The sequence below is a fragment of the Danio rerio genome, chromosome 15 (genome assembly GCF_052040795.2).
Source record: "Danio rerio strain M-AB ecotype USA chromosome 15, GRCz13ab, whole genome shotgun sequence".
NCBI classification, from domain to species: Eukaryota; Metazoa; Chordata; class Actinopteri; order Cypriniformes; family Danionidae; genus Danio; species Danio rerio.
This window is the reverse complement of record NC_141035.1, coordinates 45700001-45727500: the sequence shown is the minus strand read 5'-3', so window position 1 is coordinate 45727500 and position 27500 is coordinate 45700001. Positions and strand designations below refer to the sequence as shown.

The 27500-nt window shown below is 39.5% G+C and overlaps 1 protein-coding gene across 4 annotated transcripts in view; it reads right to left on the bottom strand.

The window, feature by feature from the left end:
* The window catches only part of slc8a2b (solute carrier family 8 member 2b), a 213269-nt gene that overhangs the window by 21785 nt on the left and 163984 nt on the right, over positions 1–27500 (bottom strand). For all 4 annotated transcript variants that reach the window (XM_087283183.1, XM_087283184.1, XM_087283182.1 and 1 more), the window contains 4 exon segments: positions 19818–20045; positions 13880–14224; positions 8570–9025; positions 2804–3180 (listed from right to left, as the gene is read on the bottom strand). In XM_087283183.1, the coding sequence (XP_087139309.1) occupies positions 2804–3180; positions 8570–9025; positions 13880–14224; positions 19818–20045 (1406 nt within the window).

Below are 27500 nucleotides of genomic sequence, written 5' to 3'. Positions count from 1 at the left end.
GCAAGAACCCACAGTGCAACTCTAACAACTCTACTCCTACCCAGAAATTCCTAGCAACTCTCTACTAACCAATCAGAATCTCCTAGTAAACTCTCAGAACACTCTGACAACAATCCATGGACTGACAACTAACTAGTCCTACCTAGAACCTCCTACTAACTCTCTAGTAACCAATCAGAACACCCTATTAACCTCTCAGAACACCCTGGCAACAACCCATGCACTAACACCTAACTATTCTTACCCAGAACTTCCTAGCAACTCTCAAGTAACCAATCAAAACTCCTAGTAACATTTTAAAACACCCTAGCAACCACCCATAGTGCATGACCAACTCTCTACTCCTACCCAGAACTTCCAAGCAACTCTTTAGTAAGGAATCATAACCCCCTAGTAACCTCTCAGAACACCCTGGGCAACAACCCACAATGCACAGCCAACTTTCCACCCCTACCCAAAACTTCTTAGCAACTCTCTAGTAACCAATCAGAAACCTCTACTAACCTCTTAGAACACCCTGGCAACAACCCATAGTGCACTAACAACTCTCTACTCAGTCCCAGAACTTCATAGCAACTCTAGTAACCAATCAGAACCTCCTAGTAAGCTCTCAGAACAGCCTGACAACAGCCCATGCACTAACAACTAACTAGTCCTACCCAGAACCTCCTAGCAACTCTCTAGTGACCCACCAGGATCCCTTTGTAACCTTTCAGAACACCCTGGCAACAACCCATACTACACTAACAACTCTCTACTCAGTCCCAGAACTACATAGCAACTCTAGTAATCAATCAGAACCCCCACAGTAACCTCTCAGAACATCCTGACAACAACCCATGCACTAACAACTTACTAGTCCTACCCAGAACCTCCTAGCAACTCTCTAGTGACCAACCAGAATCCCTTTGTAACCTTTCAGAACACCCTGGCAACAACCCATACTACACTAACAACTCTTTACTCAGTCCGAAAACTTCCAAGCAGCTCTCTAGAAACCAATCAGAACCCCTTAGTAACCTCTCAGAACACACTGGCAACAACCCATGCACCTAACTACTCCTACCCAGAACGTCCCAGCAACTCTCTAGTAACCAATCAGAACTTCCTAGTAACTTCTCAGAACACCCTGACAAGAACCCATGCACTAACAACTAACTAGTCCTACCCGCAACCTCCAAGCAACTCTCTACTAACCAATCAGAACCCCATACTAACCTCTCAGAACATGCTGAAAACAACCCATGCACTAACAACTAACTAGTTCTACCCAGAACTTCCTAGCAACTATCTAGTAACCAATCAGAATCCCTTAGTAACCTCTCAGAAGAACACCCTGGCAACAAGCCATAGTGTACTACCAGCTCTCTACTCCTACCCAGAACTTTGTAGCAACTCTCCAGTAACCCCCAGTAATCCTCAGAATACCCTGGCTTTTATTGCCACCTGTTTAAAGGCTTATATCACCACCTGTTGGTTCGACATGCCATTAACATGCATTGCAGTGCTTTTTTCCATTTTCTTGTGGGCAGATTTTTTTTCTAAACGAAAACAGGGAAAACTATATTAATAAAAATAAAAATACCTGCTTATAACTGGAAATTGCCTGAGTCTCTAATAATGACTTCCTAATGCTGTGTTCACACCAGACCTGGAACCCGCGGATAAATCGCGATATTCGCGCGTAAATAGCCGCGTGAACATTTGAGTTTACTCGCTTCATTCATGCGTCAAACCCCGCTTCATTCACACGTGAAATCCGCTTCATTCGCGTGTCAAATTCACTTCAGAACAGACGCGGATTCGCCTGATGGGCCGGGCTTCTGTCAGCCCGGTGACACTAGCTTCGTTGCTAAATGGCTAACATGGATTTTATGAAGAAAATAACAGTGTTTATGTGCTCTATGAAGGCTGAAAAACTGTGTCAATGCGTTTAGGACCGTGTCTGAGTACACTACATGCTTTCAGAGGTGCATCCAGCTCTGTGAGCTCATGAACTCCTCCAGAAACTTAACCTGGATCACGGAGGCTTTCAACGTTGCTTCTGACTGAGCAAAGCCCAGTTTGATGACTTGTTGTCGGTGTTGCCTGGAGGATTTCCCTGGGGACACCATCAACAGGTTCTACGTCACAATCAAGCCCCCACAAGAGCAAGCTTCTGATTGGTTGACGTGGCGCGAATGTCCGCTGAAGTTCAGATTTTCGAACTCAAGGGTTCGCGTAAAACGCGCAAAACGCTCAATTCGCCCTGCGTCATTCGCGCGTATCCTGCTATTCGCATCACGCCATACGCGCAATTCGCGCTACATCCTTCGTGCCGCCTCATTTGCGCGTATCGCATCGCAGGATGTCTATTCTCGCGTTTGCATTGACTTAACATGTAAATCACTCGCGCTTGACACGCGTTCCGCGTCTGGTGTGAACGCAGCATAACAACTCTGACAATAACTCCCTAACAACTCTCTGCCTAAAAACTCTAGTGTAACTATCCAGTGCACCCAAAAAACTACATAGCAATACCCTGGCACCCAACCAGAACACCCTAGTACTGATGAGGTGCTTCGTACAGCAAACAAAAGCACACATTTCTGTATTTTGTGTTTTCCACACACTCACACTCATCCCTAAGAGTTCTCTGCCAAAAAACTCTAGTGTAACTACCCAGTGCACATAGACAACAGCATAGAAATACCCTGGCACCCGACCAGAACACCCTTGCACTGTGGAAGAGAGTTTTGTACAGCCAAACAAACACATAAATCAGATTTCTTTTATTTTGTGTTTTTCATACAAGCCGACTCACGTTGTCTGGTCATTGGTGAATTCCAGCTCTCCGTGTGTGTCCTCATAGTCGACTCCTCCACCTTGGGCTGTCCCGGGCTCTGTGTGGTACGGAATGATCACGGTTCCGCGGGCGCCAGAGTTTCGGACCACTGTCACCTCCATGGTGCCCACGCACTCGCTTACCCGCATCATGCGGTCTGTAAAGGTGAAGATCCCTGCGTGGTCGTCGTCCAGGATGGTGACTGTGGCCATCAGCGGTTCCACCAGTCGGGCCTTGGGACCCTGATCCATGTCATCACTCTCAAACATGCCCTCGGCATCACCAATACGCAGGTTCAGCAAACGCACAAAGAAATGCTCATCTTCCTCAAAGATATCATCATCAATGATGCCAACCTAGAGAAGCAGATAAACACTCAGTGATCCGGCTTTACAGTACACCTTCAGAACATGGTCAGATAGATCTCGGACAAGTACATCAGTGACTTAACAGTCATCTCACATGGATTTGTAAGGCTCTGACTTTCCTGACGGATGTGTCCATCAGTCTGAATCCTCTCTCAGTGGTTTTAGTTAAAGACTGTCAGTCATTGTCACTCACCCAGTGACAGACATTAAAGCACTGTTGCCATGGAAACATGGCCCTGTCTGTCTCTGTGAAGTGGATGTTTGTCAAAAAGAAAGCTCACTACATCAAAGATAAAGTCTTTTTTCTTTAGAAGCCGTTTAGGTCAAAGGAACACACCATTTTTTAAAAATGATCATTTTACGACTCCCTAGATTTCAGCAGTTTTACAATTTTGGAATCCAGGAGCACTTTTAGTTTAATAATAATAATAATTTCTTACATTTATATAGCGCTTTCTGGACACTGAAAGTGCTTTATACATTTTCGAGGGGGAATTTCCTCTTCCACCACCAGTCTGCAGCATCCACCTGGATGATGCAACAGCAGCCAAATTGTGCCAGACCACTGAAGGATTCGGATTTATACCTACCAATCCATCTCAGCATGGATCAACGTTTATCCTTTTCTCATCATCCTATGTCTCATTATTTTTTTTACCAAGGATGAATATTGAATAATGAATAAAGTTAACACATTGCTTGATATAAGAATGTTCAGTGCATTTGCCTGTCTCTTTGTAACTATTTTCAGGAGCCACCAAACTAGGTCAGAGGTCACGAAGACCTTAAGTAGAATTGAAGAGCTGAGGACTGGAAGCAACTGTTTCTATTGTTATTTCTATGAGTAAATACTATCTAAAAGGGATTTTGCTGTACTTATGGTTAAGCGTTTTAAAGTGATTCTACTTTTTATTCAAGATAGACTTTGTGTAGTAAGGATATAACTGCCTGAATGTAGAATATACCGGTTTTTAACCAGTTTTGATAAAGACGGCTAAGAGTACAGATTGTACTTTAAGTGTGTGTGTGTTCTATTTGATTGTAGATCAGTTCTACAGGTCTGGAGTCAGCTCTAAACAGTCTAGTGGATGTCTGATGCTTATATGTTTAAAATATTGTTCAGAATTGTACGCACGCACCTACATGGCAATTTTTCTAGTCTATCTGTGTTTTAACCAATCAGGTTAGAACACGTATATGTGTGACGCAGTTAGTGACGTTATGTGAGAGTATAATTGTTTTGATTTGTGATTGAAAGCAGAGCGGCCCAGGAACTTATTGTGAGTGTTGAAGCTGGCTTCTGCTGATGAAACTGCAAACTATCTTCAGTAAACTTTGTGAAGTTTCACAAACTATTTTCGAGAGGTGCGCATGATATAATTGACTGCAGCTGGTGTCTCATCTACAATCATTACTTAGCCAATCAGATTAATCCAAACTCACTATAAGTAGCCTAGCAAAAATTACTCCCTTATCTTATTTTTTCGAAGAAACCCCCATCCACCCCTTCTCCCCCTTTCCTCCTTTACCACGGGGAGCTCTTGAGAACCACCTGATCTCATACTCTCTATGGACCAGGCGGGAGCCCTGGGCTCAAATATCTCCAAGCTCAGGGTTCTCTCCCGGGACAGCATGCCAAACCTGCTAATAGCATCAAGCAATATCTAAGTGTGAACTCTTGAAATGTATTTCAAGAGTTCCCACTTAGATATGCTTGGCATTTATAGCAGGTTTGGCATCCTGTCCTGGGAGAGAACCCTGAGCTCGGAGATATTTGAGCCCAGGGCTCCCGCCCGGTCTAGAAGCATATCAGGAGAACCGAGATCAGGTAGGTCTCGCTCCCCCTTTAGAAGGGGAGAAAAAGGAGGAGATGGGGTGGAAGGGGGGATTCTTCCAAAAAGAAGATAGAGCAATAAGCAGAAAGTGATCCCTTTATATTAGGCTAGGATCATTCTGATTGGATTATTACTGATTACGGATGAGTGGCCAGTGGTGCACAATAAACTATCACGTGCTCCTCTCGAAATTAGTTTATGAAACTTCACTCATTTGAATGTCTGACTCCGGCTCTTCTTCATCTGACAGACTGGTCATTCTTTGGGTTAAAACTGTAAATAATCTCTACACTGCACACCACTAATTAGTGGAGAGGAGACACAGTGATGAAGCTGATATGGGGAGGGTTGGAAGGTCATGATGAACAGAGGCCAGTGGGTAAATTTGCCCATGATGCTGGGGTTAGACCCCTACTCTTTTGCAGAGGACATCCTGTAACATTTGAAAGATGAGTCCCTATCCATATACTGGGGTGTTAGGTCCTACACTGACCACAGGTTGAGCACCCCCTACTGGTCTCACTAACACCACTTCCCACAGCAACCCAGCTTTCCCATGTGGTCTCCCATCCAGGTACTGACCAGGCACAGCCCTGCTTAGCTTAAGTGGACTTAAGTTTCAGAGAGCTAGCTGCCAGCAATAAAGTTTAGTTAGCTTAGCATAAATCATTGAATCAGATTTGACCATTAGCATCTAACTCAAAAAAAAAAATAGAAAAAGAGTTTTCATAATTTTCCTATTTAAAGCTGGACTCTTCTGTAGTTACATTGTGTACTAAGACTGACGGAAAATGAAAAGTTGTTATTTTCTAGGCAGACGTATCTAGGAACTATTCCGGTCTAATAGTCATGGATCTTTGCTGCCATAACATTGCTGCAGCAGGTGTAATGATATCACGCAGTGCTGTCACATACCTGACCACTTTTTTCACCTGAAAAGTACATCTTACACAACTTTATACATAGTGATGGAAAGAGGACTGAAAAATCATACTCAAGTAAAAGTACCATTACTTGCCTAAAAATGTAGTGCAAGTAGAGTAAAAGTATCTGCTGTAAGTATTACTCAAAGTATGAGTAAAAGTAGACCTTTTAAAAGTACTCAAGAGTAGTGAGTAGTGAGTATTACACTGTAGCATAAAAAGCTGATGGATTTACATGTCATTTGTGCGTGTGTGTGTGTAAACGTAACATTCTGTCACATTTAGTTATTGCCTAGCAGGCACACAACATCATGAAATGTTAATATTAAGTTAGATTTAGGTTGTGACCAAAATTCAATATCTAGCCAGCGTCTAAGGACAGCATTGTTTTGATGTCCAATAATGAAGTCAAATGACGTTGATATTTAGTCGATTTTAGCTCGTTAGAAAGTGACCAAAATCCAACGTCGAGCCAACATCTTAAACCAACGTCATATTGACGTCAAAAACTGACATTTATTCATCAGGTATGGCAACCAAAATCTAATATCTGATAGACGTCATAGAGATAACGTCCACATAATGTTAAGCTGTAACATCATTAGACATTGATATTTGGTTGGTTTTAAGTTGGATGTTCGTAACAATTCGTGCAATTCGTAACTTTTTGATTTAGTGGCTAATTCGTATGAATTCGTACAATCTAATTTGTACAATTTATTATGATTTGCTTATCACACAATGACGGTTGGGGTTTAGGGGCGAGGTTAGGTGCCACGCCTCCTTTTAAAAATCGTACATTGTCGTACGACTAAACTCTGAACGACTGAATTAGCCACTAAACTGACAAAACGAGTTCTGACGTCAACCTGATTTTCATTTCCAAACAAAATGCGTATGAGTCTATGCACACAGACTCTTAACAATCAGTCAGTCAGCCCTAGTGCGTCCCAGTGAACTGTCTTGCCATCAAAAAATCGCCATGTTCAAGATCTAATTTCTCAAAAAATCCATGATCTTCATTGCCCATAGTCTCAGACCGGACAAAAAACACTGTATTAATTTACATTTTCCTCACCATATTTTTAATAAATGAAAATGTATTTTTATGAAGCATGTTCAATGGAGTTTCTGCGCTAGCCTGCTGCTGCTAACAGCACTAGCGTTTACTCAGTCTTTCATCTTGTTTTATGCTTGAACAGCTAAATGAATGCTTAAGTCTAATTAATCAATTATATTTTAATTACATTACAACAAAGATGCTATAAAAGGCACCTCATAAACTTGAAAGTAGGATCGGCATAGGACGTCGAGGCGGGAATCAAACACGGTACACCGTGAACACCGGAGTGTCATGGATCAATGTTGCCATGGGACATGACCTTGAGGTCCTATGCCAATCCTTCCCCTCACTCTGCTCCCCACGCTTTCCTGTCTATACTCTCTACTGTTCTATCAATTGAAACCCCCAAAAAGTAATTATGAAAAAATGTAATAATTGAAAGTAGTCACAATTACCTTTCACCGTAAGTTTATCAGTGGCTAAAAAACAGTAGCTGTGCATATAGACCTTTTTCATGGCTGCTGCATGGAGGGCGCCATAGCGACCAGCGTCTTCCGGTAGAATGCGAAAAACTTCCGTTTACAGCGTATACAACTGGTAATTTGCGCTCCGAAAATGGGTTTCAATAACGTTTTAAATGGATAACAGAGCGTTTTTGTGACACACAACTTAGAAATGTGTCTGTTAAAGCCGTTATAATCTGTCACATGTGGTTCAAGCGCGTCAGAAATACGAGAAAAACGTTCTTCTACTGTAGTTCACGTGTTTGCCGACAGAAATAGTGTGTGTGTGCGTTCCCGGCCTGTCAGCTGTTAGCTCAGCGCAGAGAAAGAGAGAGAGAGAAAAAACCAGAGTACTAGCATTAAACTTAACAGGTATGGAAGTCGTGCAATTTACAAAAATGACCAATAAAAGTCTGTTATTGATCCTCTGCTGGCTGATTTGCTGTTCATTCTAATCGCGAGCCGTTTGTGTTTTATTTCACGTGTTGTTTTTACCACGGTTTGTGTTTTTCTGTCATATTAAAATGACACTAGCCTATATCTTCGTGTGTGTGTCCAACATTTTGGTGAACTACATTTGTTTGGGCTGGTTATATATTTGAAATAAAGAGAAAATGTTGACTTTAGCGATGACAAGGCTTCATTTAAACGGCAGAAGATGCCGTCTGACAACGAGGGGAAAACGCCTCACAGCAGCTGTTTTCCATCCTGTTAGATCGCATTTCTTTAAATGATCAGTCCAGGAGATGGTGCTGATGGACAACAGTAATAGTTTAAAGAGGATAAAAGCAGGTAAAATAGATTAAAACTATCGTTTCAAAGCTGTCCAAATGTGACTGTTTACACGCATCAGCTGCCGACTGGAAGTTCTTCGCATTTTTACTTGCGCATACACGCAAAGCATAATTGGTAATTTTGCGTTCCAAGAAAAAGGTCTATACCCCATTGACTGTGCCCCGAAATGCATTTGTAACCAAAGGTCAGCCCCCATTGATAGAGGGAATAATGCGTTTCCCTAGGTTTCTGTAAAACTCCACCACTGCTCCTCCTCACCTTAATATCTTTCCTGGTTTCTCCTGGTTTGAACACCAGCGTCCCTTCACAATACTCGTAATCTGAGCCAGCGTTGGCTGTGCCGTCTTCAGTACAGTAGTCGACGTAAAAAGTACTCTCCCCCAAACCTCCACGGCAAACCACAGGTATCATGATGGATCCGCAGTTCTCCATGCACTGGCTGTGTGGGCTCTCGAAGGAAATGCGGCTGCAGACAGCCAGGTCTTCTTCCTCCAACGCCTCGTCTCCACCTACCACCACGGCACGGCGAGATTGATCGGCTGCGTGTTTCTTCAGCACATTCCCAGCCCCGATCATCATGCGCGTGGCCTGGACGCGGTAAAAGGCGCGGCTTTTCTGCTGATGGAGGAGCGCGTAGTAGTTGGCCAACTCCACCAGCTGATCCAACTCCTTGTCTGGATATTTCTGCTTTAAGTCCTTCAGGATACGGATCACCTGGGTGGAAACATTTAAAGGTCAAGGAAAGAAAAAAAAAAAAAAGTGTCTGTTGTAGGCATGGGATGATGACCGGTTTACCACGGTTTGAAAAAGTCAAGGTTTTAAAAACTACTGAAGTATTCTGTTATACTCAAGTCAATAACACCAAAATGGATTTATATAAATTAATCAATCAGTATGCTGTAGATGATTTGGAATTTTGAATATTAGCCAATATATATATATATTCAATATATATATTCAAATATTCAATATATATATATATATATATATATATATATATATATATATATATATATATATATATATATATGAACCCTCTTTTGGGTATCGCAGACAATACCATACTTTTTCCTTTAACATTAATTATTGCCTTTATAATTTGAATACAATTCGAATTTCGCTAATGTTTTCAGCCATATTGTCAGCCCTACTTGGACATTGCACTACAGCAATGGACATTTGAAGTGGATCAAAACATTTCATCAAAGTTGTCCTAAAACTATTGATCAACACCCATTCTTGTCTTAGGACAACACTCCACCTGTCAAACCTTTTTTGTTACCCAAATGTTGACTACTGTAGCTACTTAAAGAATATGGAATTTATTGGGGTTTTTCTGGTAATTCTCACTGTTTTGGAAACAGCAGCTAGTAAATTCTGCATAATATCATCCCTGAAACAAAGAGGAATGGGTGTCATGTGGATTTGGAGCGACACGAGTTTGACCCACTAAAGCACAGGTGTCAAACTCAGCTTCGCAGCTTTACACAGTTTAACTAAACTAAACTGTGCAGGGCTCGGCCCTCCAGGAACTGAGTTAGACACCTCTGCACAAAAACCATATGGTAATAAAATGTATTTAAATAGTATCGTATTTGCCAACAAACTTTGGGATCCTCAGGAGCTTTGTGTTAACCCATGCAACTTTTCGGCCTGTCTATACTCAAAGTTTCACCTGATTTCTTCCCATCACCATGTACCTTTAGGACAGAGCTGTCCAATTACCCTCCTGGAGGGCCGATGTCCAAATCTCCTTTGCCTGGAAGGCCTGGGACATACAACATGACTTTTCTGTGACATGCTTTCAGCTGCTGTGCTATAAAAGAACGTGATATATATGGTTGGTGAAGTTAGCTTGTTCTCATTGGCTATTGTGGGGGTACTGTCACAGGCAGCCCGATCAAAAGTCAGAAAATATCAAACATGTTTGATATTTTAGATCTGAGATTGGACAGTCTCCAACGCAATTGAGAGCAGGAAAATGACACCAAAGAACTAAGGATCTTTGGGACACAAGCCTTGAATCTTTCCACAAGTCATCCGTTTAGCGGGGTGCAAACCTGGCTCAAAATCAGACTCAATGTTTTCAAGTGTGACCAAACATTTAGTCACTGGTTTGTGTGTTTCAAGGTTAGAGCTAAACTCTCCAGGACAGAAGTACTCTGAGAATAACATATATTCTATTATGTAACATCAATGTTACGTGTTTTTTAAGCACTGCATGAAATGGCACCAGCATAGTTAGCTGAGCTTATTAAGCCCTACAGTCCAAGTGCGAGTTAAGATCTTTGATCAAGGTTATCTTAACAATTCCCAAAACGGAGTTTCCTATTGCTGGCATAAGTCCTTGGAACAATCTCGCTCTGAACGATAGATCATCACAAACTGTTAAAGGTTTGTCTAAAATGATATTTGTGTCCTCTGTCCTTTCAATACATTGGTAAATTTGTTCTTTCATTGACATTGCTTTTATGTTTTACTTCGTATAGTACTTCATATTGAACTGTACAGTGTGCCACTGTATATAAAAAATTAACACTAAGTTGGCATATCCTTGATTTAGAGCAGGGGCTCCCAAACATTTTAGTACATGACCCCCAAAATAACAATACCAGTGACTTGCGACCGCACTATCATCGGAGATGGTTGTAAATATACAAACGTTGTGTGCAACGATGCGCGAATGCCAAAAGGCCTATATAAGCACGATTTGTTTATACGCTTAGCGTTTGTATACTTTTGAGGTACCAATATGGACCCTTCAGGTACAAACGTATACCTTTTAAAAAGGTACCACCCAGTGACAGCTTGCGTAGCTTTATTTCTGAGAGTGAAGGAGCCTTGAATTTTTTTGAAACGAGACAGTGCCCTTCGAATGCATCCTTCACAAAATGCAGCAATGGTGCCATAAATCGATCTGCTGCAACTGAACGCTATGGCTGTATCAACAGTCTAAGGTAGTGGTTCTCAAACTTCTTTCACCATGTGCCACCTCAGAAAAAAATTGTCTTTCCAAGTACCACCATAATCATCGGTATTAAAACAAAGTAGCGTAGTTGGCCAAATTAAGCAGCTACAGCACTGCACAGATCAAAAATGAGGCAGAGTCATATTCATTTAAGGAAATTATATTCCATACAAAATATGAAGCCGATCAGTCGGTTATTGTCACGTGACTCGCAGTGCGGCATTCTGAAAAGTTAGGATGTTTTCAACTAGGGACACCTGGAATTAGAGATCTGCGCGGGACTAAATTTTGAATCCCGCTCCCGCCCGCACCCGCCAGGTTTTAGCCGGAACCCGACCGCTCCCGCTTATATTAAGCACTTGATGTCCCGCTGCCCGACCTGCCCCGTTTTCTATCCACCACGCCCGATCCCGCTAAAGAGCGGGGGGAGAACAAAACCGAAAAATCACCCAGTTATACAGTCCAGACAGCCTATAACAAGCTGTCTGTATAAACACACACACGCACAGCACTAAGCACACACACACAGACAAAGCTTTCTCTCTCATTCGCGCGCGCGCCCTCTAACACACACACTCATTAGCACCAAGCACAAACACAGGCAATGAGGCAAAGCTCTCTATCTCTCATTCGCGCGCACGCGCACACACACACACACACACACACACACACACACACACTCACATCTCTCATTCGCGCATGCGCATACATACACACACACACTGCAACAAACAAGCTAAACATTTAACTAATATTTAATTTACACACCTACATACGCGTGCTCACTCGGGAGTCGGGAGCGATATTGCTAGACAGCCTGCTCCCGTCCCAAATTAAACCCGTTACCGACCGCTCCCATGATTTATTCGGAAATTTACATCCGCGCCGTAGAAATCTGGTCGGGTCCCGCGGCGCCCGCGGGACAGCCGTGGGAATGCAGACCTCTACCTGGAATACACAAGTGCGTCGTGCTGCAGTACTCATTTTGCTAGCCTGTGGGTTAAATTTTGGCACTCGAGTGACCGAGATGTAACGAGAATATGGTCAATTTTCAAAATAAATAAATGATCGTTCAGTTCAGACTCAGATTATAAATAAAACAGAAATAATTAATGATTTTTTGTGCGACCCGGTGCCAATTGATTTATAGACGAGTGCCAGTCTGTGGCCCGAGGGTTTGAGACTACTGCTCTAGCAAGTATCTGCTCTGCAAGCACCACGCACTTCTTTCTCTAGTTCTGCGCCAATTAAATATATTTTAAGCAGCTGATGACGCCAACATTTTATGCGTTGTTTGTGTTATTGCACGAATCAAACTCATTACTCAGTGATTCCTCTCCGTATCACTAGAAGTAAGCCTGCGTACCACAGTTTGAGAACCACTGGTTTAAGGTAATCACCATCAAGTGGTTGCAAACCAATGGGAAAAAAAGCCCCGGAAGTTGATGTAGTTTTTTTATCTTTTGTATGTTATGGATAAAGTATGTAACTTCTAATAGTTTAATAAAATCTATACATTTTTTTGGGAAAAATGACAAAGTCCCGACCCCCTCAGCTTGGGTACCACTGCTTTAGAGGCATTAAACTTTTTAGTACAGTGTTAAGAGGGTGAGCTTCTTAATCTATCTGTTACTGCTATTGTACACTACCTGACAAAAGTCTTGTCGTGGATCTCAGTCGTAAAAGCAACAAATAATAACTTGCGTTAATAACTTCTAGTTGATCATTTGCAAAAGTGGCAGAAGGTCGATTTTTCCGATGAATCGTCTGCTGAACTGCATCCCAATCATCACAAATACTGCAGGAGACCTACTAGAACCTGCATGGATTCTCACAGAAATCAGTCAAGTTTGGTGAAGTATAAATCATGGTTTGGAGTTATGTGCGAGAGATCTGCAGAGTGGATGGCAACATCAACAACCTGAGGTATCAAGACATTTGTGCTGCCCATTACATTACAAACCACAGGAGAGGGCAAATTCTTCAGCAGGATAGCACTCCTCTTACTTCTCATACAGCCTCCACATCAAAGTTCCTGAAAGCAAAAAAAGGTCAAGGTGCTCCAGGATTGGCCAGCCCAGTCGCCAGAAATGAACATTATTGAGCATGTCTGAGGTGAGATGAAGGAGAAGGCATTAAAGATGAATCCATAGATTCTTGATGAACTCTGGGAGTCCTGCAAGAACACTTTCTTTGGCGTTCCAGATGACTTTATTGAGAAGTTATTTGCAGAGATGTATGGATGCAGTCCTCCCAGCTCATGGGTGTCATACACAATATTCATTCTGTCTCCACTGCAGCATGACTTTATATTCTATACTGGACATTGTTTCTGTTAAGTGACAATACTTTTGTCTAAGCAAAGTCAGACCTTACTGTCCTAATTAAATCATTAAAATTCAAGGCATGATCATAGTTTATTTTGGTAAAATAAGTGTAATCTAGAGGCCTTTGCCTTTCATATTAGCCACTTCTGATACCAAATGATCACCTAGAAGTCAAGTAATGGTTTGTTGTTCCTAAATTTTGGATAGGTGACAAGACTTGAGTCAGGTAGTGTTTAAATGTTTATGTTTAAAAGCCATGTGTTTTTTCCTCACTTCTTTGCGGCTCTCGTCCAGGTCTTTGACACCGTCCATGTAAACGGTGGTGCTGTTGGAGTTGGGCAGCGTTGCCATGGTGCCGGTTGTGTGGCCGGTCCCATCCTGGTAATGTTCCTGTGTGCCGATTCCAATGTCTCCGGCTCTCAGTGGAAACTTGCCGTCCATCATCATCTCCATCCCTTTCGGGGTCATTTCCCCCTCCGTCTCCACGACAACCCCTGTCCTTTTGTCGGCACGGTAGCGCTTGGACATGTACTTGTAGAAAAGCAGGCGCCGGTCAGCAATCCACGCCAGAATCACACAGACGGGGAAATAGCAGAGAGTGACCAGAGCTTCCCATACCTACAACACACACACACACACACACACACACATTCAAGTCAATGGAGCCTTTTAACATTTCCGTGTTTCTCAGAAGCAGAAGTCGTCATAGTTTGGTAAGTTTAAAGCACAGTGAATAGGAGAGTTTTTTTACAATCGTATTTGCTGGAATAATGAAAGAAAAACTTCATGATGGTGTTATTAAGACTTTCAGAAAAAGGAAAACAATCGTGTGAGACTGATAACGGCAGCCAGAAGAAAGAATAATGTCAAGTTTACTGTCCTGCCCCATAGATTCTGCATTAAACACTAGGTTTGGGTCCTTTTATAACTGTTATGTGCCGGACCGAATCAGCACACGAATTTTGGTGCCTTATTTCGGTGCCACTGGTATTGTGACAAGAATATAAGAAGCATCAAGCGGTGCATCAAAGCACGCATACAGTTGAAGTCAAAATAATTAGCCCCTCTTTGAATATTTTTTTCTTTATTTAATATTTCCCAAATGATGTTTAACAGAGCAAGGAAATTTTCACAGTGTGTCTGATAATATTTTTTCGTCTGGAGAAAGTCTTATTTGTTTTATTTCGGCTAGAATAAAAGCAGTTTCTAATTTTTCAAACACCATTTTAAAGTCAAAGTTCTGCGGCCGGGCCTGTTACAAAAACGCCGAAGAGGCTGTTTTAGTTTTCAAACGCTGCTGCTCTGTGTGATTGGAGCTTTTACTTTACTATTAAGTAGCTTACATGAAGGCCTTGTTTTCACTAATACTAATGGCTTTTTAGAATGAAAACGATCCGCGTCCACACTGGCGTTTCACCTAGCGTTTCTGAACAGCTCTCCCTCTACACCAGGGGTCTCAAACTCAATTTACCTGGGGGCCGCAGGAGGCAAAGTCTGGGTGAGGCTGGGCCGCATAAGGGATTTCACAAAAAAAAGTCCTCAAATGTCATTATTAACAGTTGTAATTATTTCTTCTGAACATGAAGTGTCCTGAACATTAATAGAAGATTGAGTGAAGATTATGAACAGTTCTTCTGAACATGGCATCTTTTGCCTACTCCTTGCTGCCAGAGACTTGACAGCGCTTCTTCTCACAAATCTGAACCACATTTGGCTTTAGAGCGGAAGCAGTTGAGACCCTCAGTATGGCTTGAAGATGATCATCAAGTCTAGACCTGTACTTTGACTTATTGAAGTCCTAAGGAAAAAAGTGGGGGAACTCACTCAAAACTTCCATTCCCTCACCTAAAAAAAGGCCCCCACCCCACTCCAGTCACATCAGTCTGTACCAGTCTGTATCTACCTATAATATCAATATATATAAGATGCAGGGCAGGCACATGCACACATAGGACTCAACCTGTGCAGAGCACATGCCCTTTTTAGTCTTGCATAGAAAGTGCCCTTCCAAAATGATCAAAAGTGCCCCCGCGACGCGGCACACCCTAGGTCCCGCCCTTCAGTAGGCGCGCGATAACACCGCTCTTGAGTACGCGTGCTACAACACAGCTGATCAGAACGCGCGCGACAACGTGCATTGAGTGACAAGCGCGCTGTGTACGGATAGAATCAGCGGAGCGGGGAGCGCTCTCCCTCCCCGCTGATTCTGTCAGAGTACAGCGGTTGGCGCGGGCCACAAAATATTGCACTGAGGGCCGCAAATGGCCCGCGGGCCGCGAGTTTGAGACCCCTGCTCTACACTATACCGCTGAAAATGCACATCACATGACCCCACACACACACACACACTGACATGCACTGCAGTGTGCTTTGAGCACGTCTACCCATATGAGAGCTGTGCACATCGGACTGTTCATCAAGGATCTACTGTTAGATCTAATCTGACTATATTTGTTAAACGTGATATTTAATTCATCTTGTTGTCTATATCTAACTACATATTTCTCAATGTTGGGCTTTTAAATCTATTACAATATGAATTAATGCATATTTTAAACTTACATTTACATTTAGTCATTTAGCAGACGCTTTTATCCAAAGCGACTTACAAATGAGGACAAGGAAGCAATTTACACAACTAAGAGCAACAATGAATAAGTGCTATAGGCAAGTTTCAGGTCTGTAAAGTCTAAGAAGGGAAGTATTAGTAGTATTAGTTTTTTTTTTTTTTTTTTTTTTGGTACAGTTAGTGTGATATTCAGAGACGCAATTGCAGATTAGGAAGTGAAGTGGAGACTAAATAGTTGAGTTTTTAGTCGTTTCTTGAAAATAGCGAGTGACTCTGCTGTTCTGATGCAGTTAGGGAGTTCATTCCACCAACTGGGCAGATTGAGCGTGAGCGTTCGTGAAAGTGATTTCTTCCCTCTTTGGGATGGAACCACGAGGCGACGTTCATTCACAGAACGCAAGTTTCTGGAGGGCACATAGATCTGCAGAAGTGAGCGCAGATAAGAAGGAGCAAGCCAGAAGTCACTTTGTAGGCAAACATCAGAGCTTTGAATTTGATTCGAGCAGCAACTGGCAGCCAGTGCAAACGGACTAGCAGCGGAGTGACATGTGCTCGTTTAGGTTCATTGAAGACCAATGAATAAACTTCAATTATATTGTTCAATTTAAATGCTAAAAAAAAATTGTCAAATAATTTTGTGGATCAAAATTATCGCTTCAGACACCTTTTTTGGCTCTGGTATCGTTTTAAAAGCATCAATTTAGCACTGTTATCGAAATAACACCAGACCCAACCCTTTTAAAAGATGAGTGTCTAAAATTATTCTTTAAGATCTAAATTATTTAAGATCATGTTGACCTAATAACAGTCTTGTGAAAAGGTCTATACAAGAGGGGAAAAAAACACCATAGCCAACAAAACCAACAACAAATAAAACAAACAGTGTGCTACGATCCATGCAAAGTGGCTCTTCCAGCTAAACTAAACTCTACCAGACAGAGACAAACAGCCTGGCACCAGCTCACTTCACCATTACAAATGACTCAATATGGTCTTGTTGTCTGAAGTACCAGAGGATAAACAACATTTATAATCATTTAGAGCGACAGTGATGTTGCACATACATATTATACACTGTATGTAAATATGAGTAAATCTCCAAACATCATGTCTGGGTCACATTTCAAGTAAAGTCCAAAAGAGAGAGAAAAAAAGATGCTGCATTAATGAAAGTGCATTGGGATTTTCTTCTCTTTACACTTTTTAATGGCAATTAAGCACAGTCCTATCTAACTCACAAATACTCATTGTACTGTAAGATCTCCAGACTATTACATGGAGTCTCTCAATATTCTCAATGGTGATTCCCTTTAGATTCTCATTACAGTATATTATTATTTCTCACTCCGCAGTAATGAGAATGAGATTTTCAGCCACTCACTAAAGGGATTTAATTGTCGTTTAAAAAGTCACTATGCAAATAAGAGAAAGGTTGACATTAAATAAAAAAAAGCTTTTTAAATATACAGTTGAAGTCAAAATTATTCGCTTTTGTGTGAATTGTTTCTTTTTTAAATATTTCCTAAATTATGTTTAACAGCGAGGAATTTCCGATAATATTTTTGTCTTCTAAAGAAAGTCTTATTTGTTTTATTTCGGCTAGAATAAAAGCAGTTTTTAAGTTTTTAAAAACCATTTTAAGGTCAGTATTTTCAGTGTTGTGAACTTAGCAACTTTGTCGCTATATTTAAAGACTTTTCAGACCCCCTTAGCTACAAATTTTGTAAAAAGTAACAATGAACAAATCTAGCAACTTTTTGTTACTGGATCACGTGATTGGAAATTGGGCCCGTCGTTTCAGATTCGATTGAATGTTACCTCCTATAGACTGATTTCACGAGGCCGCCATTTTTAAAAGCAAAGTCGAGGCTGCAGTGGGAAGAAACCCGGAAGTATCATTGGGAGTTGCATAGAAACGTTGTGTACTTGGCTGTATATCTTATCAGCGAGGATAAAGTGACACAAATGTATTATTCCACCTCCTTCCGAGTGACCCGAAGGTCCGTTCTGAATGAATGGTGAAAATAAAAAGGGATATCAGAGCTCATTTTCAGCTAAGTTAAGGGAAATGGCACTAGTTAGCTAATGTTTTCTTTCCCAAACACACTTTTTAGATGTCATTTATCAAACTCGAGTAATGAACTGATTCCTTCACTATATTATGCTGTGTTCACACCAGACGTGGAATGCGCAGATAAATCGCGCTATTCACGCGTAAATTGCTGCGTGAACATTTGAGTTTACTCACTTCATTCGCGCGTCAAACCCCGTTTTATTCGCGCATCAAATTCGCTTCAGAACAGACGCGGATTCATGTGATGTGCAGGGCTTCTGTCTGCCCGGTGACACTAGCTTCGTTGCTAAATGGCTAACATGGATGTTATGAAGAAAATAACAGTGTTCATGTGCTTTATGAAGGCTGAAGAACAGTGTCGATACGTTTAGGGCCGTGTCTGAGTCCACTAGATTCTTTCAGAGGTGCATCCAGCTCTGTGAGCTCATGAACTCCTCCAGGAAACGGAACCTGGATGACGGAGGCTTTTAGCAGTGCTTCTGATTGAGCCAAGCCCAGTTTGATGACTTGTTGTCGGTGTCGCTTGGAGGATTTCCCCCGGGACACTATCAATAGGTTCTACGTCCCAATCACGCCCCCACAAGAGCAAGCTTCTGATTGGTTAACGCGGCGCGAATGTCGGCTGAGATTTTCGAAGCTGAGTAATTTGCGCGAAAAACGCTTAATTCGCGCTGCGCCATTTGTGTGTATTGCGCCATTCGCACAATTTGCGTCATTCGCACCTCGCCATTCGCGCATATTGCGACGCAGGATGTTTATTCGTGCGTTTGCATTGCATTGACTTGATGTAAATCCCTCGCGCGTCTGATGTGAATGCAGTATTAGACTTGTCACGATACTGAATTAAAATAAAAAACTTCTGTTTCACGCTAACATTTAAGGCACTGTTGATGGCTTTCTTTAAACAGCGCTTAAAACAGCACTGTAATGGCGCAGTCTAATTCAGTTCCTTAAAATAGCAAAGTGCAACAATGCACCTTAAGAAACCTCCACCGGCACACCCAAAAGTCCAAAAAGTAACGCAAATGGATTTCCTATTTAAACAACGTGGCCCAAACCTGAAAATTAGGGAAAATTAGATTTTTTTTCATTTTTAGAAACAGAATAATAAATTAGACAACAGTGGGCATGGCTTGTTTTGTCTACAGCGAGCTGATTGGATGTAGTAAATTAGGCATTTCGTTCAAAAAAAGATTGGGGGAAAGGGTTTGAGGAGAGTTATTACAACTTAACAGACTCCTCCTGCTCATAATTTCAGTTTGTTGTCAAAACTGACAGCTGGAGGGGAGTGGTTTATATGTTAGCCACGCCCAATACTTTAGTCAGACCTAATCTGAGAATTGAACTGAAAACAAACACCAAGGGCATTTTCAGATTTCAGTTTCAGATTACAAGAGCAAACTATTTGTTTTTCTTTTAATGACATGCACAAAACTGGTAATGCGAGCTAACAAAATCAATATGGTTAGTTCTGATTTCATGTGTACTTTAAATCTCTATTGGGAAAATACTTCCAGAAATAAAAAAGAGGACTATATTTTGGCACACACACACACACATAAACACACCTCCACGATTCCAGGTGAGATGACGGACAGGATCAGGTAGAGCCAGATGTAAGCGAAGATGCTCCAGAAGGCTGTGATGAAGAAGACTCTGAGATGCTTGATCTTGCGCACTTCCCCTTCAGGAATCACCCACACGCAGATGCCAATGATCACAAACATATTGAAGGCAGCGCTGCCCACAATGGTGCCCGGACCCAGCTCTCCAGATTTAAACCCATGACCGCAGACCTGAAACACACACACAAACACACACATTCACAGTCAGAGAACATCTGAGGTCTGTTATACAGCAATGTGGAGTGAGCAATGTGGAGTTACTCAGCGGATGCCCTTCCAGCTGCAACCCAGTACTGGGAAACACAGTGTCACACAGTGGCTTTGTGGCAAGCACTGTCGCCTCACATCAAGAAGGTCGCGGGGTCGAGTCCCAGTTGTGCCAGTTGGCATTTCTGTGTGGAGTTTGCATGTCCTCTTCATGTTGGCATGGGTTTGCTTCGGGTGCTCCGGTTTCCCCCACAGTCCAAAGACATGCACTATAAGTGAATTGGATAAACAAAATTGGCCATAGTGTATGAGTGTATGTGAGAGTGTATGGATGTTTTCCAGTACTAGGTTGTGGCTGAAAGGACATCCACTGCGTAAAACATATGCTGGAATAGTTTGCGGTTCATTCCGCTGTGGCGGCCACTGAAAAAGGAAAATGAATGAACGAATGAATGTTTTTAGATTTGGTTAACAATAGCACTGATTAATGCTACAAAGATATGTATATACAAATAGAATTAATGTTATGCAGGTGTATAATTACGACTATTTAGGATAATTCATCATTCTTTATGCATATTGAATTAAACCTCAAAACGTTATACATTATAATACACATTAAAAAGAAAGAACAATAGTAATAATAACTGACAAAATAATAATAATAAATCACAAGTACTACACCAACAACTAGTTTAGAAAGTTACTTATATTACAACTACTACTGCTGCTACTACAGCCACAACCACGACTACTACTACTACAATGTCTACTAATACTGATACTACTACAACAATGACTACCACTACTGATACTACTACAGCGTCTGCTACAACAACATCTACTACCACTACTACTATTGATATTACTACAGGAATCACTGCTACTACAACATCTACTACTGATACTACTACATTAACAACGATTACTACTACTACTACAACAACTTTACTACTTCTGATACCACTATACCTACGACATCAACTACTACAAGAACCACTACAACTACTACTTCAATAATCACAACTGCAGTCGATACTACTACAATGACTACTACTACTACAACAACTACAGTAACCTTAATAACGACAATGGTATGAATACTTATGATAATGAGGAGATAACAGGAGGACAAGTCAAAACAGTAAGAAAAATTATAATTATAACAAAGTAAAAGTAATACCATTAATGATAAAAGGGAAGAGGTGATGGGAGGTTGGGAAATCAGGGAGAGGACAAATAATAATAATAATAATAATAAAAATAAATAATAATAATAATAATAATAATAAATAATACGAATAATAATAATAATAAATAATAATAATAATAATAATAAATAATAATAATAATAATAATAATAAATAATAATAATAATAATAATAATAATATTAATAGTTGTAGGAATAAGAGGAAAGAGAGGAAAAGAAAAGAAGGGTAAGAAAAAAACAGAAAAGGGGAGGAATAGAAGAAAAGGAAAGGAAGAAAAGGGAGTCGAAAAATAAAGTGCAGCAGACAAAACAATGAGAATAATAAAAAAAAGAAAAAAGAAAAGAAAAAAACTACTATAATAATGATAATTACGAATTATACAAACACAAAGTAAAGAATAATATTAAGAAGAATTTAACTAACAGTATGATGGATTATTAATAACGTGATAACTATAATATACTTATGCTGGTAATAATAATAATGATAACAATAATATTAATAATAATAATAAAACAACAACAGCTTTAACAATAATTTGTTATGATCACACTTGATAAAAACAGTCTGCAGAAGCACTTTAATTGACATTCTCCCTTTGTACGTGGCCCCGCCCATTAGTGACCATTTCTTCTTCATTAGCATAGGACGTTAATCTTGTTTTTGAATCTGCCACTATGCTGACACATATGCATCTGTAGCCCCACTTTCTTTTGAAAAGAGCACAATCTCATTTTAATTTCAAGTGAGTCGCCAAAGTAACACAATTAGCATAAAAGCCCAAAAGGAGTAGTTTCAGAGAAATTAAAACATTATTTGAGTCTTATTTTAAGCTGAAACTTCACACACACACACACACTAGGGACATCAGATACTTGTTTTACATCTTGTAAAAAATATATATATATATCAACGGTCCCCTTTCAAGGGTTTAATTCAATAACAGAATAATAAAACAACAAACAGATCGTTCAACATCAGCTCAAAGAGAACTAGGTTTTATTCAAGCTCAATAGAATCAATGCAGCGGCGAGATAAAACACATTCACTGAACATCCTTGAACATGAAGCGAACGTCCTTGGCTAAGATGAAGCCGAAAGACTGAAATGAAAAGCGCAGGTGTTTGTTCTCAAACCGTGGCACAATCGCTGATATCGCTCCACATCTACACCAGTGAACCTTCGGGACGGGGCTGTGACAAACAGATAATTCACCCGCGCCTCCATTCCAGCTGAGCTTGCAATGAGATTTCACACTTCTGACGCCAAAATCAGCCAGATATTCAGCGTCTCCTTCACACAAGACTGCTGTTCTTCAAGATGAATGATGCATCATGATTATGCTGCTGAGATGCATTACTAGTGCTGGGTGAAATAATCAAAATCTAATTTCTTGACATAAGCAATCTGATATCCTAATAATGATATAAAGCATGATATAAATAATTTGATATCCTAATAAAAGTATCATGATAAGTAATCTAATATCCTAATAACAATATATATTTGTGGATATAAGTAATCTAATATTCTTATAACAATATATATCATGATTTAAGTAATTTAATATTCTAATAACAATGTTTCACAATATAAGTAATGTAATATCCTAATAATGATATATAGCAATATGGAAGTAATTTGATATCCTAATAACGATAAAGTATAAATCATCATATAAGTCATCTGATATCCTAATAATGATATATTACAATATAAGTCTTCTAATATTTTGCTAATGATACATATCATGATATAAGTAATCCAATATCCTAATCACGATATATATATATATATATATATATATATATATATATATATATATATATATATATATATATATATATATATATATATATATATATAATGTAATATCCTAATAATGATATATAACATAATATAAGTAATCTATCCTAATAATATTTATATATATATATATATATATATATATATATATATATATATATATATATATATATATATAGCTTAATAATGCTATATATCAAGATATAAGTCATCTAATATCATAAAAATGATATATAACACAATGTAAGTAATCTTACTAATATCCTAATATTGATATATTTTACGATATAAGAAATGTAATATAACAATAATAACATATAGCATGATATAAGTAATGTAATATCCTAATAACAATATATATCACAATATAAGTCTTCTAATATCTTAATAACGATACATATCATGCTATAAGTAATCTAATATTCTAATAACGATATTTATGTTGTGATACAATTAATCTAATATCCTAATAACGATATATATGTTGCGATATAAGTAATCTATCCTAATAATAACATATATCATGATATAAGTAATCTAATGTTATAATAAATATATATATATATATATATATATATATATATATATATATATATATATATATATATATATATATATATATATATATATAGTTGAAGTCGAATTTGAATTTTTTTGTTCTTTTTTAAATATTTCCCTAATTATGTTTAACAGGGCAAGGAAATTTTCACTGTATGTCTGAAAATATTTTTTCTTCTGGAGAAAGTCTTATTTGTTTTATTTTGGCTAGAATAAAAGCAGTTTTTAATTTTTAAACACCATTTTAAGGACTATATTATTAGCCTCTTTAAGCTAATTTTTTTCTTGAATGTCTACAGAACAAACCATCATTATGCAATAACTTGCCTAATTACCCGAACCTGCCTAGTTCACCTTCTTAACCTAGTTTAGCCTTTAAATGTCACTTTAAGCTGTATAGAAGTGTCTTGAAAAATATCTAGTCAAATATTATTTACTGTCAACATGGCAAAAATAAAATAAATCAGTTATTAGAGATGAGTTATTAAAACTATTATGTGTAGAAATGTGTTGAAAAAATCTGCTCTTTGTTAAATAGTAATTGGGGACAAAATAAACAGGGGGGTGTTTATTAATTCATGGGGCTAATAATTCTGACTTCAACTGTACATATATTTGCACCATGGTATAAGTAATTTAATATCCTAATAATGATATATATATATCACAATATGTGTAATAACCTAATAACAAGATTATTAAGCTTAAAGTGCAATTTAAAGGCTTAACTGTTATGTTAATTATTCAAGTAAACAAAGTATTTTGTGACACCTAAAAATAAACTATAGAGCATGGTATGAAATGATAGACTGTTATTTTGTCCAAACGATATATGTTGTCACATTGCACCGCCCAGCATTAGCTTTAGAGTGATAATCCTGCTGTTCTGTGCGAAGCTCTCCAGTGCAGAGACGTCCCTACACATTATATCTCATGACAATTAATGTGAAGAGACAAATGTGGTGCAGCAAAGGTCTGCTGATGTGCTAAATGTGGTGAGTGTCTCTTGCAGTCAGAGATGCACAGATCTGAGACCTGCTGAATGTTCTGTGTTCCATTAATAAACATGATCTGGAGCCTCATTTCAGGAGCTCAATCTCACACAGCAGGAGCCTCACTTACATCTCCGAGAGTCATGGAGCTGTTTGACTCCAATGACACCATCATCCATTCTTCTATCTAGTGATCCATATTTCCTGCCATCCACCTATTTTTTTTCCATTCATACATTCACCTAAAAATCTATCCATTTTTCCAACAATCTTTCTTTGATTCATTCTTCTGTCTATTAATTCATCCCTGCAACCAGCCATACATAATTTACTGTCCATTAATCCATCCAATGACCCATTGTTTATTCATTCATCCATCTTTTCTTTATCCACCTGTACTCTATCCATTGGTTCTTCTAAAAATTAATCCAACCTTCCACACGTCTTTCAATCATGTGATGGATTTTTTATCTATTAATCCACTTTTCATCCAGTAGTCCATCTTTTAATCTGTTCATATTTTCATCCACCAATAATCCATCCATCATCAAATTAAACTATCTATCTATCTATCTATCTATCTATCTATCTATCTATCTATCTATCTATCTATCTATCTATCTATCTATCTATCTATCTATCTATCTATCTATCTATCTATCTATCTATCTATCTATCTATCCAGCCATTGTTCCTATAGATCAATTCATCCCTGCATCCACCCATATATGATGTATCCATCTATCCATTCATCCAATGATCCGTTCTACTATATCAATCCATACATCCTTTTATCATCCTATTAATCCATCCATCCATCCATCCATCTATCCATCCGCCCGTCCGTCCGTCCGTGCATCCATCCATCCATCCATCCATCCATCCATCCATCCATCTATCCATCCGTCCGTTTGTCCGTCCGTGCATCCATCCATCCATCCTTTTATTCATCTTTTATCCACTTCAATCTATTCATCTTGTCATGTTTACCAGTGAACAAACCACCAGATGTCGCTGGTAAACCCTCAGTCATGAAACTACAAATCTGCCAGTTAATGGACTTCAACTTCATACATGCTCTTCACCCACACACCTGCTCGCTCATCTAGCTTGATTACATTTGCACACCTGAGGACTTTCAGAGACTGATTACACACAGTATTTAAGCCACACATTCACCCCTTCAGTTTGCCGAGTCTTGTTTACTGTTTAGTGACATTACAACGCGTTATCCTGATCTTGTCTTCCTGTGTTTTGTTCTTAGCCCTGTTTATCCTAATTATCCGTTTTAGCGGCCTGCCTTTCGACCCATTGCCTGTTTATTGACTTCGACTCTGGATTTGCCCAAACATACCTGTTCATACCTGTATTGACCACTGCTTGCCTGACAAAGAATAAACCTGCATATTGGATCCTACCTTCTGTTGTGGTGTCACTCCCCGGCGTTACACATCTAAATCATCCCTGCATCTACTCAACTTTTTTTCTTCTACCAATGTATCTATCAAATCTAAATCCATCCGTCCATCCATCCATCCATCCATCCATCCGTGCATCAATCCATCCATCCATCCATCCTTTTATCCATCTATACTTCAATCTATTCATATAAATCATCCCTCCATCCACTCAACAATTTTTTTCTTCTACGAATGTCTCTATCAAATCTAAATCAATCCATCCATCCATCCATCCACCCAGCCACCCACCTACCCATCCATCCGTCCATCCATCCATTTATCCACCCAGCCACCCACCTACCCATCCATCCATCCATCCATCCATCCATCCATCAATCCATCCATCCATCCATTTATGCACCCACCCACCCACCTACCCATCCACCTACCCATCCACCTACCCATCCATCCATCCATCCATCCATCCATCCATCCATCCATCCATCCATCTATCTATCTATCTATCTATCTATCTATCTATCTATCTATCTATCTATCTATCTATCTATCTATCTATCTATCTATCTATCTATCTATCTATCTATCTATCCATACATTCTTTCATCATCCTATAAATCCATCCATCCCTCCATCTCTCCATCCATCACTCCACCGATCTTTCAAACCAATAATCCAATCTTAGATCTATTGGTCCATCCCTGCATCCACCCATACATAATTTATTATCCATCCATTCTTCTATCCATCCAATGTTCAATTCTTTTATCAATCTCTCCATAGATCCATCATCCATCATCCAATGATCCATTCTTCTATCCACCTATACCTCAGTCTATGCATCTAAATCATCCTTCCATCCACTCAACAATTCTTTCACCTACAAATGTATCTATCTAATCTGAACCTATCTATCCATCCATCGCAGAGTGGCACAGATCTGAGACGGATGACCCAGGAGTCCTGTGTTTCATTAACAAATATGATCTGGACCCTCATTAGCACGTTCACAATCTCACACAGCGGGAATCTCACTAACATCTCCATCTGAAAGTGCTATGAAGCCACTCCAAAAGTTCTGGCCAAAGATAACGTGTGCAAAGCCATTGTGAAAGGACTGGAATTAAGCCTAAAGACCAGCTAAGAGCAACAAAGCCACCTAAACGTTTTTAGGCTTTTTATTTCTATAGTTTACACTAAAAAAATGTAGCAAAGCAATACTAATATACTACACTGAAAAAAAAAACCTGAGAAATTTAGAATTTCAATTAGAAATTAGAAAGCTTGCCAGATTTGCATAGACACATAAGGCTCTATTTTAACAATCTAGGAGCAAAGTCTAAAGTGTTTGGCGCAAAAGCATTCAGGGCCCTTTTGATATCTTAAGGATGGAAAAATATGCTCTGCGCCCCAGCGCATGGTGTAATTGGGCT